Consider the following 15,000-nt stretch of genomic DNA (forward strand, 5'->3'; position numbering starts at 1 on the left):
ACGTTCCCCGGCCATTTGACTTCCCTGTAATCAGATCAGCGTCCAGCAAACACGCTGCCGTCGTTGTTCCAGCCTCTGTTTCGGACGCGGCCTCGACGCCTGACACTCTGAGATTTATAAACAGAGAAACCGCACAGAACGTCTAAAGGCCATGGGATGGAATTAGGCTTCCGCAGACGCACGAGTGATGTCCAGGTCGCGAGCGTTTGCGTAGAAAAAACAGCAGGCGGAGGAAACGCAGATTTCCTGTTGGCTAAAAATACCAAATGATGCTAAACCCTGGAGCGAGAGTGAGTCATGTGTACTGATCTGAGGGGCTGAGGTGCAGCGGGCAGAAACAGGGGTGCGTTTATTTATGGACGTTTACACATCTGGACGTTGGATAAAATTATAATCTCATGTAAAATTTCCTTCACAACAAATATCTAGTATATCTAGTGGATTATATCTAGTATAATCCACTATAACTCCACGTTACCTGGAAAAAAATCACCTCTATAAAACATTTGGAACGTTCCACAGCAGGAAGTAGCTGATCACCTGATTATATGAAATTCCTGAAGATTACAGGAAGAAGAAAAGTCAGGTTAGAGTTAATAAGTTCTCTCGTTTTGTTTTCTCTAATTAATCGCAGTGATATTGACCGATGGAGTAACGACTTGTTCCCCAAATTAGAGACAGAATGTAAAATACCGACTCAACAAAAATGACTCAACTCATTAGAATATCCTTTACGTGACATTATCAAGGTTGTGAGTCAAACAAATTGTTTTTTTTTATTCTAAATGCCAACTGGTCATGGAGCTGTGGTCGTGGAAAAAAAGTGTTTACTAAAAGTGTTTACTGTAAACAGAAACTTCTTAAAAAATGGAAAATCTGTGATGTGAAAGAATTTACAAATCGAGTGATAAATTTGCTGAGTATGTTTTTGGAGTCTAAGCTTAGAAACACACACACACACACACACACACACATCCTGAGTGCTCCGTTCATGCCTGGAAGATGTTCAGCCACCTCAAAATACAATGGAGCTGAGTTTAGGAAACAAGCTCCGGAATCAGATATCCTTCCTGTCGGACCTCTGGGGGCTGGTCAGCACTGAGACTTACGGTGTGTGTAGAAGTGAGACGTGAGAGTTTCATTCACACTCAAATCTCTGTCATAAACTGACAAAGACGCCATAACTAATATCTCTGAGCCGTATCCAGATTTAGAGAAAGTTCCTCGTATTCCGAGTCAAGTTACACGGCTCCTTCAGCTCCACATCTACATTATTAAGTGTTTAATTTACACCTCTGAGTTTTTTTTAGTAGAAGTATCCGAGACGGTGTTTTAAAGCTGAAATAACAGGGATAGAAAATACAGACTGAGCAAGAAAATATCTTATCATATAGCTGAAGCTGATTATTTTTCTTTAAAGGCACGCTGAAGGGTGTTTTGTTCCTCTGGTTCCATAGCAAATTACCAACTATTAGTTTGTTACTTAATAAATAACAACATACTTTTTATCCATTTATAGTTGCAGCTGTGAAACAAGATGTCGTTCCTTCACCCACCTCACCTTTATTCTCTCTCTTCAAGTTTATAAAACATAAAACAAAATCCGGAAGATGCTAGAAGTTCCAGCTTTACCTCCGACTGTTGAAAAGCACTGACACTGGAGACTCCTTCCGTAAACCTTACATAAACGCATATTCGTTTTTTGGAGCATCTGATATAAAGGAGTCGTTACTATAGAAACTACTTCACTAGCTGTTACAGAAAATGAATCAGAATCCAGAATACACTGTATAGTGCTGTGTGTAATAAAGTCCAAAAGGAAAAAACCCCGAAGCGTTCCGTCTGCCTCTTTGCTCGTCTGCTGCCTGCACGAGGACACCAATTTACTTGTGTTTCTCTGGATGTTAATCATTATAATAAACTCCAAGCAAGAAACAACAGGGCAATTTAAATTCCCGAAATGGCGGCGTAATTAAAATCAGCAGCTCAACGTGGCGATTATGGAGCGGGTCACAGAAAGGACAGATGGAAAGGACACGCAGACAGACGGAAAGGACGGACGGACGCAGCGCCGTCTCCTACTGTCCGAGACAATTACAGCGGTCGCTGCTTTTCATACCGTGACACACACACCACGCATTTAGCTTCTAATGTGAAGGCTGGATTTACTACAGCAGGGTAAACACACACACACACACATCACACACACACACACACATAAACACAGAGCTAACCAGCAGCCACGCTGACCGTCAAAACACTCACAAGCCCCTTTTATATACCACCCAGCGTGTGTGTGTGTGTGTGTATGTGTGTGTTGTGGTATCTTTTTATACATTATAATGCCAATAATAAGGATACTGACACTGACAGTCTCCACAGAGACATGTATGTAGGTCACATGCATGTCTCCAAACACAGGACATGCGAGTCATATGTGTGTGAACCTGTCACTCAGCTCTGTCACACACACACCCAGACCCAAACACACACTCATCTCAGCCCATCTGATTAGTCGCTAAGGCTTCATCCAGCCAGCGATCTGAATGAGAAAGGCGTCGGTGGAGAGAGAAAGCCCTTCGTTTCCTTCACCCCCACATTTCCATATGAAAGCCAATAAACAGCTTTTCTAACACTCATGCCTTTCTCTTGTGCCTTACGCTTTCCCTTTTCTCTAACCAGGCGGTCGTCATCTGCTGGAGCACGCTACACAGAGCCCTCAGGATCAAAAGTGGACAAATCATAATTAGATTACGTTCCGTCATGCACTCTGTTATCAAATTCTATCCAGAATCTTGTGTAAGCATTCATCCTGCTTCAGCTTTTCCTTGAAATCGACACAAAGCTAGCATGATACTATCACCACCATGCTTCATTGTGCACATGCTTTTTCTTATCATTGTTGGGTTTACTCCAGCTCTGAAAAATCCAGATTTGGTCTCATCAGACCAGAGAACGTTTCTCTGATGCACACTTCGTCCAGCTCCAGACAGGATTTCATGTGGTTCCTCACTCCAGGTTGCTTCGATGACTAATCCTCTCTTTAACCAATCACTCATGGTGGATGGTCAACTCTAGGAAACTCACTAATGTGCAGTAGTCTGGAGCCGAATCATCTAAACCTCATATAATACACTACAGAGTGTAAAAGCTCTTATCTAATACACTACACTGTTCATTATATAAGGGCTTGAGTATCAAATGTTTTCCTATAGGAGGTGTAGTCCACTATATATGGTGCCGAGGACTTTATTTATATAATGTGTTGCATTTGGATGTCCAAGAGGCTTAATTACAAATAACTATTACTATGTATAGTGTTCTTAGGCTCATAATACATGACATAGCAAGCAGAAGCCCTGATACCTGGTGCTGTAAGCATAAAGTGCTCTTTTTACACCATTAAATCCATTAAACATTGCTCAATATTGGATTTCTATGTACTAAAGAATAAGTTCTTCTCCAAAGAGTTCCTTATTAGGCATAAAGTACAGGTGTTTATTCTTATTACTGTATACACGATCCGGTATAACAGGGTGACAGGGTCATGGGCGGTCGAGGCTCACTGATGGACAAGGGGTGTGATTAGAAGGCTGGCCCGTGTGATCCGATCCAACAGACGAGCTACTGTTGCTCACATTGCTGGAGAAGAAGTTAATTCTGGTTCTGATAGAAAGGGGTCAGAATACACAGTGCAGGATGGGTCAGGGCTGTTTTGGCAGGAAAGGGGGACCAACACAATATTAGGCAGGTGGTCATAATGTTATGCCTGATCGGTGTATATCCTATGCAGTACACAAATACATGAAGTAAGGATATTTACTTCTACTACTAATATTGGACATACTGTAAATAAAGACCTGTTATAGCCCAGGCAGTGCTCTTGATCCCTGATAAAATGACCAAACTGCTTATTACACTTGGTCTAGTGCACTACACAGGAAGCACATAGCACTTCTACGACATAGCATCCACTGTTAAGGTTATATACCCAAGAACCCTGTTTTTTCCGCCTAATGAAAGCCACAGATGCTCTTTACATTAAAAAAAAGCTCCTTATTTGCTAGAAAGTGCACTTCTTAGGGTCTACAGAAATGATACACTGCACATTGAGTGGACAAAAGGAATCCTAAACTGGCTTGTTCTTGGATTTTTACACGACTCTGTATAATCCATACAGGCATGGTGAGTCAAGTGATGAGACCGAATACCTGTAAAAAAGGATGATGAACTTGTTTTTTGGTGTAAAAGATACATAATACACTGTAACATGCATATATTAAACGCTCAGTACAACGGCATTGATAAAAAAAAGAAAAAAAAAGTGAAATTGCACAATGAGTCCTGCTAGTGGTGTCTTAAAGAGTTTATATCAAGATGCAGGATTATGTTTCTGCGAATCTCCTTAAAACATCTCGTTTAGGTCCTTTTTCTTTGTTCTTCGTTTAAAAAAAATAAAAAAATTGATGTGGCGTAAGAAAGCTAAGTGCATCCTGTATTAATACTGGCTCCTGAGCTTGTTCCATCATCACAAGCTGCCGTCTCCAAACACAAGGAGTAATATATTAATATGTATAAAGCTTATATATAATATAATATATATGTGTGTGTATAAAAATGTGTCCTCGAGGTGTGAGAGTTCATAAAAACATCTTTACACAGTGTGTGTGTATAAAGTTCTCATACAAAGTGGGCTTCCCGGTTCTCAAAGTCCTGCATGTGTCTGGCTCGCAGTCTGGGGTAAACCGGTTTGCTCTGGATTGGACTGAGCTCGGGGTCTTGAGCAGGATCTTCGTCCACAGAGACCTCCAAGCCGAACTGTTCCTCGTCTACTCCTTCCTCCACCTCATCGTCCTCGTCGTCTTCCTCGTCCTCCATGCTGTTAGCATTCGTCACGTCCTCTTTCGTCGTAGCGCTTTTGTCCTCTAGCGCTTTTTCCGATAACGTCTGCTCTTGCGCTAATGTTTGATCAAGGGCTAACGTTTTGTCCCGGTTCCCTGGCGGTTTGTAGAAAGTCCCTGGTGGAGGCTGAAGGGTGCGAGGGGGTCTAAAGGCATTCTGGACACGACTGTAGTCGACCACATCCGTCTTGCTATTGCTAGTGCTGTTGTTAGTGTTGTTACACAAGGGCATGGAGGTGGATGAAAGTGTAACGTGACTTATTTCCGTGTCTCCAGGAAGTTTGGACATGATCATGGCCGTGCGTGGAGTGATGCCGTAGTGTTTGTACTGTTTATCCCACGTCCTGCGCAGCGTGTGCGTGTCTATATACGTGTTCCTGTAATGATTAGCAGCTCTGCCTTTGGGTTTCTCCTCTTCTGAAACCTCTTCGATGGCAGGGTCGTGACCTTGCACCGCTGAGGGGTCAGAGGCGGAGTTGCGGGCATTCAGGAGCCGCTCAGGAGGCATGCTCATGGGGCGCGCGCCTGGTTTGGAACGCGGCCGGAGCTGCACTCTGCTGACGTGGTTCTGTCGGACCAGTCGGGGTGAGTTCCGCACTTCAGGGACGCTGGAGGAGAGGACGCCGTTCAAGCTCTCTGACTCGACTACAAGAAAATGAACAGAAGATCGTTAGCGTCGTTTCCAACAGAAAGTGTTAGCATTTTCAAAATATTTATTCTTATTGTTATAGTGCTCCACTCCAACTCAAATTAAATGCACTGTTCTAATCAAAATGGCTTCCTGCTGGATATTTAGTGCACAACACAGGGTGTTTATCAGCAGTGAACCTCTTACATAAACTTGACTTATTTATTATTCTTATAATTATTATTGTAAATACTGACCTGGAGCAAAATCTGTCCCATCAGGCATTGCTTTCACCTCTTTCACCTCCTCCAGCAGGTGTGTAGAGGGAATCACAGACGAGTGCCTTTTATAGGCCTTAGCACTGTGGTGCTGCTGGAACACACAAAACACACAACCGTTGTTATAGTTGAGTCTTTCAGTCTCACAAACAGGACAAGACTCACAGAAAACACACAAAATATGTTTATTCACTGAGCTGCATCACCCTTAGTCCTACTGAACAGGGCATGGCTCTAGTGAAGGAGGTGTAGCCTCTCTGTAAGACCTAGTGAAGAGCGGGGCCCCTGTGTCTATTAGATTAAGTGAAAGTGACATGGCCTCTGTGCCTGTAAATCCTAGTGAAGGGGGCGTGGCCTCTGTGTCTGTAAGTCTCAGTAAAGAAATTGTGGCTTCTGTGTTTGTTTGTCCCAGTGAAGTAGGCATGGTTCCTGTGACAGTCATTAACAGTAAAATTTCTATATTGTGAGTGAAACTTTATTTGCACTACTGACTCCTCCTGCAGTATTTGCTGTTGTAATTACAGTCCACACACCTCTTTAATGTCCATCAGGGATCTGGAGTGGCGGTTCAGACGCTGTTCCTTCTCCTGAGGGGTGAAGCGGGATTTGATGGGCAGTGGCGAGCTCTCGTCCACGGGGCTGAGCGGAGTATCGAAGATCAGCTCGTAATGTCTGATGAGCAGCTCAACGATCAGCGCCTGGTACGGATAATCGACCAGCGAGGACAGCGACACCTCGGCATCCGTCTGCCGCGGCTTGATCAGCGTCGGGCCGAAGATGATGCCCAGGTTACTGGCGGTCATTTTGTTCTCATCTGCTTTCTCAGTTACTCTGAACAACACAAGATGAGTAAATAAGTTAAAGATGAGAACACAAATAAGGATCTGTTTAAAAGACTGTGTGTGTCTCGGTATCTCACCTGTGCAGGTGCTGCATGAGGAACTGCAGGGTTTTGTGGTGTGCAGAAGGCAGCTGCCTCAGGAGGTCTTTCATTTTGAAGAGGACACGTTTGAGCTCCACACTGATCTGCGCAGGATCGGTGGAGGAACCGCTGCGAGATGCCTCCACCTCCTCCATGATGATGCTCTGACTCTCCTTCGCCAGGCCGATGAAGTCGTTATAGTAGCGAAAGAGGATGAGAGGCTCAGGAAGCTGACATAACAGAACACAGACATTTCATTCTCATTTCTTTTATTATGAATAAAAACAAACAGGACGTGTGTAAAGACAAAGTGGTTACATGGTTAAGAGGAAAAAGTTTGCACCCCTGGTCTTGAGGTGTGAATGTTTACCTGTCGCAGGTAGAGTTTGAGCACGTTGCTGATGTCGTGAGGATACAACTCCGACAGCTCCACCAAATCTTTCCCGTTCTCAAAAGCCTGGCAGAGCTTCTCCACACGTGACTTAGCTCCGTTCACCCTGTAGATTCCCTACGGAAGTGACACAAAGTGTTAACACGTCCCGTATATTCCCTGCAGATAAAAACCAGGAGATAAAACGTGTACACAAGTGTACCTTAATACCCAGGGCCCTGTTCTCGATCTCTGAAGTACACTTCTTGATGATGAAGGGGATTCCGTCAGGGCTGTTCCTCGCTGCCTGGGCGAAGTCTACGGCAAACAGGTGCAGTTTCCCCTGCAGCTTCTTATGACCACACTGGATGGCCAACGTCTCTAAACACTTCTTATGGCAGGCCAGAGAGCACTGAGCAAGAGACAGAGAGGTTGTATATTATAGACGTGCTTTCAGAAAGAATCTCACTTGAGGAAGCACTAGATAGACGACAGAAGCACTCACCTCCTCACACTCGGCACCATGAAACACCACCAGACTGTCGCATTCCCTGCACTTAGACGGAGCGCGCAGTTTCCGCAGCTTGTGGGTCTGCGCCGCTTTGGACATCTGTGTGTTCCGGAAAGGTCCGGGAGAACTCGCCGTCTCCGTCACCATCTCGCTCAAACCTACACCACACACACAAACACACACACACACTTTAGTCCAAAGTACTCGGTGCAGGAGCTGCAAACGTGCAGGCAGCTGAAGTGCAGTGGCCCGTCCACATTCTTTACATTTTATCAACATTCCACACATTCTGTTACTTCATAACACCAAGCAGTAATTAAAGACATGGCTCCAGTGGCGAGGAATCTCTCTGTACCGCAGGCGTTCCACTGGAAAAGGTCCGGGAAATAGGACAACATTTTATCTTATTTTTCAAGCATTCATATAGCCTTCATTATAATTCCAGAGACCGATAATCTGTGTGGTTTACCCATAATGCACTGCAAGCATGAAGAAAACCTTGCTGTTGGATTTCTAATGAAGTGTTGCTTTAAAACAATTCCCAGTAAGAATCTGTATAAATGTTCATAAGCACTTATTAATTGCATATGCATATACGTTCATGATGTCACTTTATAGAACGGATTATAATATCTGTTATAGAGAAACACTTTGGGGACACTAGTACTGTGCTATAATGCATTATAACACAGTCTCTGATGAAGTAAATGTAGTGCTAGTTATAATGCATTATAATCCAGGCTCTGCTCTCCCATCTACACTACTGGATATAATGCAGTCTAACATGGTTTCTGATACAAAGTATAAAAGTACAAAGTACAAAGCGTTATAATCCAGACTACTGCTAGTTATAATGCATTATGACACAGGCCCTGCTGTAGCATCTATATTACTGTCCATAATGCATTATTCACAGTCTCTGCTAGTCACAGCACTTCTACTGCTAGTTATAATGCATCATTATAATGAAGCAATTTCTGCTGTAGTATCTGTTCTGCTAGTTATAATGCATTATAATCATCAGAATATCTGTTCAGAGAAATACTGCAGACACTAATACTGCACTATGATGCATTTTAACACAGTTTCTGCTATAGTACATGTACTGCTAGTTATAATGCATTATAATCCAGGCTATCTAATAGTATCTCTCCTGCGAAGCTACAATATTTGTAATGCTTGTTATAAAGCATTATAACACAGGCTAAGCTACAGTATTTTTTATTGCTCTTTATAATGCATTATAACATAGGCTCTGCTATTGCATCTACATTACCGGTTATAATGCATTACAACACAGTTTCTGCTATTGTATGTGTCCAGCTAGTTATAAGGCATTATAATCCAGGCTGTGCTATAGCTATAGAGAATCTGTGTGTATTACCCATAATGCACTGCAAGCACTTTAGGGGATGTTTTTTTTGTTGCTATTATTAAATTATCAATTAGATTAAACGAAGGGAAAAACCTTACAGCTAGAAATAAAGTCAGTACAGTTTCATGAAAATGTAGCGATATGAATTTCAGACAATCTTCATTCAACAAATTTCACATTTTTTTATTCCAGTCTCTACTGAAAATATTTTCTTGAGAAATAAAGAATTGATTTTTATCTAATTTTACTGTAAAAATCCTGCCTCTTATAAGCGTCTTCGTAGTGACATATAAGATACTAAGAAAATTAGCTAAGTTATACAGGCTTAATTAAGCTTAACAAAAATGAATAATGACATCTATAGTGTGTGTGTCTGAAAATGATCATTATAGCATTAAAGTCTTAAAGGAAGTTACCGTTATCGGAAGGCGAAGGCGGCTCTCTCTCGTCCAAATCATCTGCTGAAGACATGGTCCCAGTGGAAGGCGTCCTGGGAAGTCTCCTTTTAAAATCCCCTAAAGCAGAACAGAAAAGTGCAGCTATGAGCTTCATGACTGTGACACTGTCCACTGTCCATGCAATGAAGATGTCCTGCTCTGTGAGCCGTCCTGCTTTCGGTTTCAGCTCTCTCTCCCTTCTCTAAACATCTGACCTGATCTGATCTGAAGTGTAAAGTCCAGCCTGTGCCTTTAAGATCTTCTAGAGGAGTGTGTACATGTGAGGACTCATGACCAGCGACCTGAGCCTGAGTCCCGCCCGAAACTCGTTCACGCCTCTGGTCGCTGATCAGCCTCGGCCCAGGCTCCTCTCTAACACTGGTAATGAGCACACACACACACACACACACACACACACACACTGCTCATCACTTCATGTGAGAGATTAAGATATCTGAACTGCTCGATATTTAACACCTATATAACACAATGACTCAAAGATTTTCTAAAGAATTAGTGATAATAATAAAAAATGCAGGTCATTCATTCAGCACCAGTGGACCAGGGAAAGGGGCGGGGCTTTGTGGAGCACTGTATATTTGCATATTCATCAAATCTTGATATCTGGGGAAAACTTTCATGTCCTTTCTTGTTTAATTACATTCTGACATTATAGTTGAATTCATTAATTCATTTAAAAAAGGTTTACTTTTATTGTTCCAAATCATGTATTTATCATGCATTATAACGCATTATAACATGTTAAATGAGACACAATACTTTATAATTCCTAAGAGGAGCCTTTAAGAATATTCATAAGTTTTTCTAGTTATGTATAACTCACTATAACGTCTGTGCAGAACAGTTACATTATAAGACTGCTATAGTATCTGTACTGCTAGTTATAAAGCATTACAATGCAGTTCCTCATGTAGCATCTATATTAGTGAACGTAATGCATTATATCTCTGATATGGCACTTACGCTGCTGGTTATAATGCATTATAATCCAGACTGTCTCTCAGTATCATACTACTAGTTATAATGCATTATAAACACAGACTCTGCTATATTATCTTTACTGTTAGTTACAATGCATTATAACACATGCTCTGCTCTATTATCTGTACTGCTATTACAACATTAGCACAGCTTGTTATAATGCATTATAACATGGGTTCTGTTATATTATCTGTCCTGTGTGTTGCATTATAACACATACTCTGCTCTATTATCTGTACTGCTATGTCTTATAATGTTCCAGTTGTCCATTATAATGCACTATAACACAGGCTATGTGCTACTAGTTATAATGCATTATAACCCTTAGCGATGCTATAGAACCTGTACTGCTAGCTTTTATTATTTATTATAACGCATTATAACACAGACTGTGTTCTATTATCTGTACTGCTATGTCTTATAATGTTCTAGCTCTCCATTATAATGCACTATAACACAAGCGATGTGTGCTACTAGTTATAATGCATTATAACACAGACTGTGCTATAGTATCTGTACTGTAACTTCTTATAAATCTAATTATCATTAAATCTCATTATTTTAAAGATTTCTGACTTTTATAATCAGATCTGATTCTGTTGCGTCATTATTTTTTGAATAAATTAACATAACACTGATTAATTGTATCTAATTTGCATATTCAGAACAGCTGGGTTTCTAAAGGTGAAATTCCAGACATGTTTCTGTGAGTCGTATTGTTTTTTTTTTTTCTATCAAGCGTCAGATCCCAGGATTTACAGACAGAATGACTGGAATCACCACAGGGTCACGTCAACGTGAAGATTTCAGCGTGAGGCTGGAGGCCAGGGCGTAAATTCCTCAGGGCATTGTGGGAAAAGAATGCGGAAAAGGCCGTCACTTATCTGCTGCTCATCACCACTCTGAGTGAAGGTTTCCTGAGGTGATTAGGGGGGGCATTGTCCGGGTAGAAGATTAAAGTCGAGCTTTAAAAGCATGTGTGTGTGTGTGTGTGTGTGTGTGTGTGTGTGTGTGTGTGTGAAAGAGAGAAATAAGTGTGTTTGGAGGATTTTAACTACTGGCCAAATTATACATCCTTGTAGTACATATATTTTGTTGAAGGTGTGTGTGTGTGTGTGAGAGACAGAGACAGAGAGAGAGAGAGAGAAATCAGTGTGCTCGGAAGATTTTAACTATTTTTACAGAATTAGCCAGTCTATAAATCCTTGCAGCTAAGATTTTTTGGGAAAGGTGTGTGTGTGTGTTTGTGTGTGTGTGTGTGTGTGTGTTACCTGGACTGGCAGTAGGTGAGTCCATGGAGCGAGACTCGCTGCTGCCCCCGGCGCTCTCCGAGTCGCTGCACATGCCCCCTCCCTGACCCGATGTAGTCCAGGATTTAAACGGCACCTGAATCCGGAGAGCTGAGACACACACACACACACAAACTTGTTTGAGAGCCTGACATTCATCCCAGGTTGTTTATTTCCCACATTAACATGTTGAATACACACTTCAAACTGATGTTAATTAGCAGAGTTAATCACTGAGGAGTGACGCTACACATCCTCACGCCGTTATTAATCTTCTAGCTCTTCTAACGAGTGCACTGATTCAGACAGGATTAACCTCATCAACTCAACCTCGAGCTCAGGAAGAGCAGCAGGATGGAGTGATGTGAGATGGAACATCTTGGACCAAAGACAGAAGACTGCAGGAGAACTTAGTTAGCTCAGAGACAGAACTAAAAATAAGACGTCTGTATGATCAGTAGAGCTGAGGCAGAACGCCACTTCCTCTTTCACAGGAAACATTTTAACGCTAGTCACTAAACACTTTATAAATATGTTTTTAGGAAGATTTTTATTTAGTTGAAATTCATTTCAGTAGGAAAATTCGGTTACTGCGGGGTTTTCTGTCACATTTCTAAAGAAACAGATTTAATCATTCATTCAGCTGTATGTTACTGCATCATGAGATGACCCTGCGGGAGGGGCGGAGCATGTTGAGCTGGGGGCGTTTCAAATTTGCATATTCATAGGATCTCTTTAAATATGTTTACATTTTTGCCGCTACTGAGCATTCTTCTGCTTAATTACATGTGATATTTCTGAAATTTAAAACAAGCAAGCAAGAACCTTTATAAATGTTACATAACACGCTATAAGGCAATAAACACTTGTTATAATGTCATAACTCACGCTTTGTTATACAATTTGTACTACTAGTTATGATGCATTATGACACATGCTGTACCATATCATCTGTCCTGCTAGTTATAATGCATTATGATACAAGCTCTGCTATATTATCTGTACTGTTAGTTACAATGCATTATAACACACTGTACCATATCTATCCTGCTAGCTATAATTCATTATAACACATGCTGTACCACAGCACCTACCCTGCTAGTTATAATGAATTATGACATAAGCTTTGCTATAGCATCTATCCTGCTAGCTATAATGCATTATAACACATGCTGTACCATATCATCTGTCCTGCTAGTTATAATGCTTTATTACACAAGCTCTGCTATAGCATCTATCCTGCTAGCTATAATGCATTATAACACATGCTGTACCATATCATCTGTCCTGCTAGTTATAATGCTTTATTACACAAGCTCTGCTATAGCATCTATCCTGCTGGCTATAATGCATTATAACACACGCTGTACCACAGCACCTACCCTGCTAGTTATAATTCATTATGACACATGCTGTACCATATCATCTGTCCTGCTAGTTATAATGCTTTATTACACAAGCTCTGCTATAGCATCTATCCTGCTAGCTATAATGCATTATAACACATGCTGTACCATATCATCTGTCCTGCTAGTTATAATGCTTTATTACACAAGCTCTGCTATAGCATCTATCCTGCTGGCTATAATGCATTATAACACACGCTGTACCACAGCACCTACCCTGCTAGTTATAATTCATTATGACACATGCTGTACCATATCATCTGTCCTGCTAGTTATAATGCTTTATTACACAAGCTCTGCTATAGCATCTATCCTGCTAGCTATAATGCATTATAACACATGCTGTACCATATCATCTGTCCTGCTAGTTATAATGCTTTATTACACAAGCTCTGCTATAGCATCTATCCTGCTGGCTATAATGCATTATAACACACGCTGTACCACAGCACCTACCCTGCTAGTTATAATGCATTATGACATAAGCTTTGCTATAGCATCTATCCTGCTAGCTATAATGCATTATAACACATGCTGTACCATATCATCTGTCCTGCTAGTTATAATGCTTTATTACACAAGCTCTGCTATAGCATCTATCCTGCTAGCTATAATGCATTATAACACATGCTGTACCATATCATCTGTCCTGCTAGTTATAATGCTTTATTACACAAGCTCTGCTATAGCATCTATCCTGCTGGCTATAATGCATTATAACACACGCTGTACCACAGCACCTACCCTGCTAGTTATAATTCATTATGACACATGCTGTACCATATCATCTGTCCTGCTAGTTATAATGCTTTATTACACAAGCTCTGCTATAGCATCTATCCTGCTAGCTATAATGCATTATAACACATGCTGTACCATATCATCTGTCCTGCTAGTTATAATGCTTTATTACACAAGCTCTGCTATAGCATCTATCCTGCTGGCTATAATGCATTATAACACACGCTGTACCACAGCACCTACCCTGCTAGTTATAATTCATTATGACACATGCTGTACCATATCATCTGTCCTGCTAGTTATAATGCTTTATTACACAAGCTCTGCTATAGCATCTATCCTGCTAGCTATAATGCATTATAACACATGCTGTACCATATCATCTGTCCTGCTAGTTATAATGCTTTATTACACAAGCTCTGCTATAGCATCTATCCTGCTGGCTATAATGCATTATAACACACGCTGTACCACAGCACCTACCCTGCTAGTTATAATGCATTATGACATAAGCTTTGCTATAGCATCTATCCTGCTAGCTATAATGCATTATAACACATGCTGTACCATATCATCTGTCCTGCTAGTTATAATGCTTTATTACACAAGCTCTGCTATAGCATCTATCCTGCTAGCTATAATGCATTATAACACATGCTGTACCATATCATCTGTCCTGCTAGTTATAATGCTTTATTACACAAGCTCTGCTATAGCATCTATCCTGCTGGCTATAATGCATTATAACACACGGTGTACCACAGCACCTACCCTGCTAGTTATAATTCATTATGACACATGCTGTACCATATCATCTGCCCTGATAGGTATAATGCATTATGACAAATGCTCTGCTATAAAATCTGCATTACTAGTTATAATGCATTATAACACAGGTTGTGCTAACACTACCTATAATACTCTAGTTCTTCGTTATTATGCATTATAACATACACCTGAAGTTTCTCAAAATGTATTCATGTGCACATGGAAGTGCATATAACACATGCCAGGGTGCTATAACAGGTCATTACAGTATGAGTGAGCTTTCTTAGAGATGTGAAGTAGTTTTATTAGAAAATTGAAATATTAATGAATTCAAACTGAACAATAAACTTTGCCTTTTATGGAGTTTTGTGG

The 15,000-nt window shown here is 41.0% G+C and overlaps 1 protein-coding gene across 6 annotated transcripts in view; it reads right to left on the minus strand.

Annotated features, from left to right (window-relative positions):
• Nucleotides 1–3,219: 3,219 nt before the first annotated feature.
• Nucleotides 3,220–15,000, minus strand: part of arhgap29a (Rho GTPase activating protein 29a) — a 60,056-nt gene continuing 48,275 nt past the window's right edge. For 3 of the 6 annotated variants that reach the window (XM_058390846.1, XM_058390852.1, XM_058390857.1), the window contains 9 exons: nt 11,696–11,824; nt 9,402–9,500; nt 7,605–7,768; nt 7,323–7,511; nt 7,100–7,237; nt 6,727–6,959; nt 6,341–6,638; nt 5,787–5,901; nt 3,234–5,546 (listed from right to left, as the gene is read on the minus strand). In XM_058390846.1, the coding sequence (XP_058246829.1) occupies nt 4,681–5,546; nt 5,787–5,901; nt 6,341–6,638; nt 6,727–6,959; nt 7,100–7,237; nt 7,323–7,511; nt 7,605–7,768; nt 9,402–9,500; nt 11,696–11,824 (2,231 nt within the window). In that variant the 3' untranslated portion in view covers nt 3,234–4,680. Of the gene's footprint in view, nt 5,547–5,786; nt 5,902–6,340; nt 6,639–6,726; nt 6,960–7,099; nt 7,238–7,322; nt 7,512–7,604; nt 7,769–9,401; nt 9,501–11,695; nt 11,825–15,000 lie in introns of all 6 variants that reach the window. The other 3 variants (XM_058390836.1, XM_058390830.1, XM_058390839.1) reach the window with 3 other exon arrangements.

Source organism: Hemibagrus wyckioides, linkage group LG01 (assembly GCF_019097595.1).
Source record: "Hemibagrus wyckioides isolate EC202008001 linkage group LG01, SWU_Hwy_1.0, whole genome shotgun sequence".
Classification (NCBI taxonomy): domain Eukaryota; kingdom Metazoa; phylum Chordata; class Actinopteri; order Siluriformes; family Bagridae; genus Hemibagrus; species Hemibagrus wyckioides.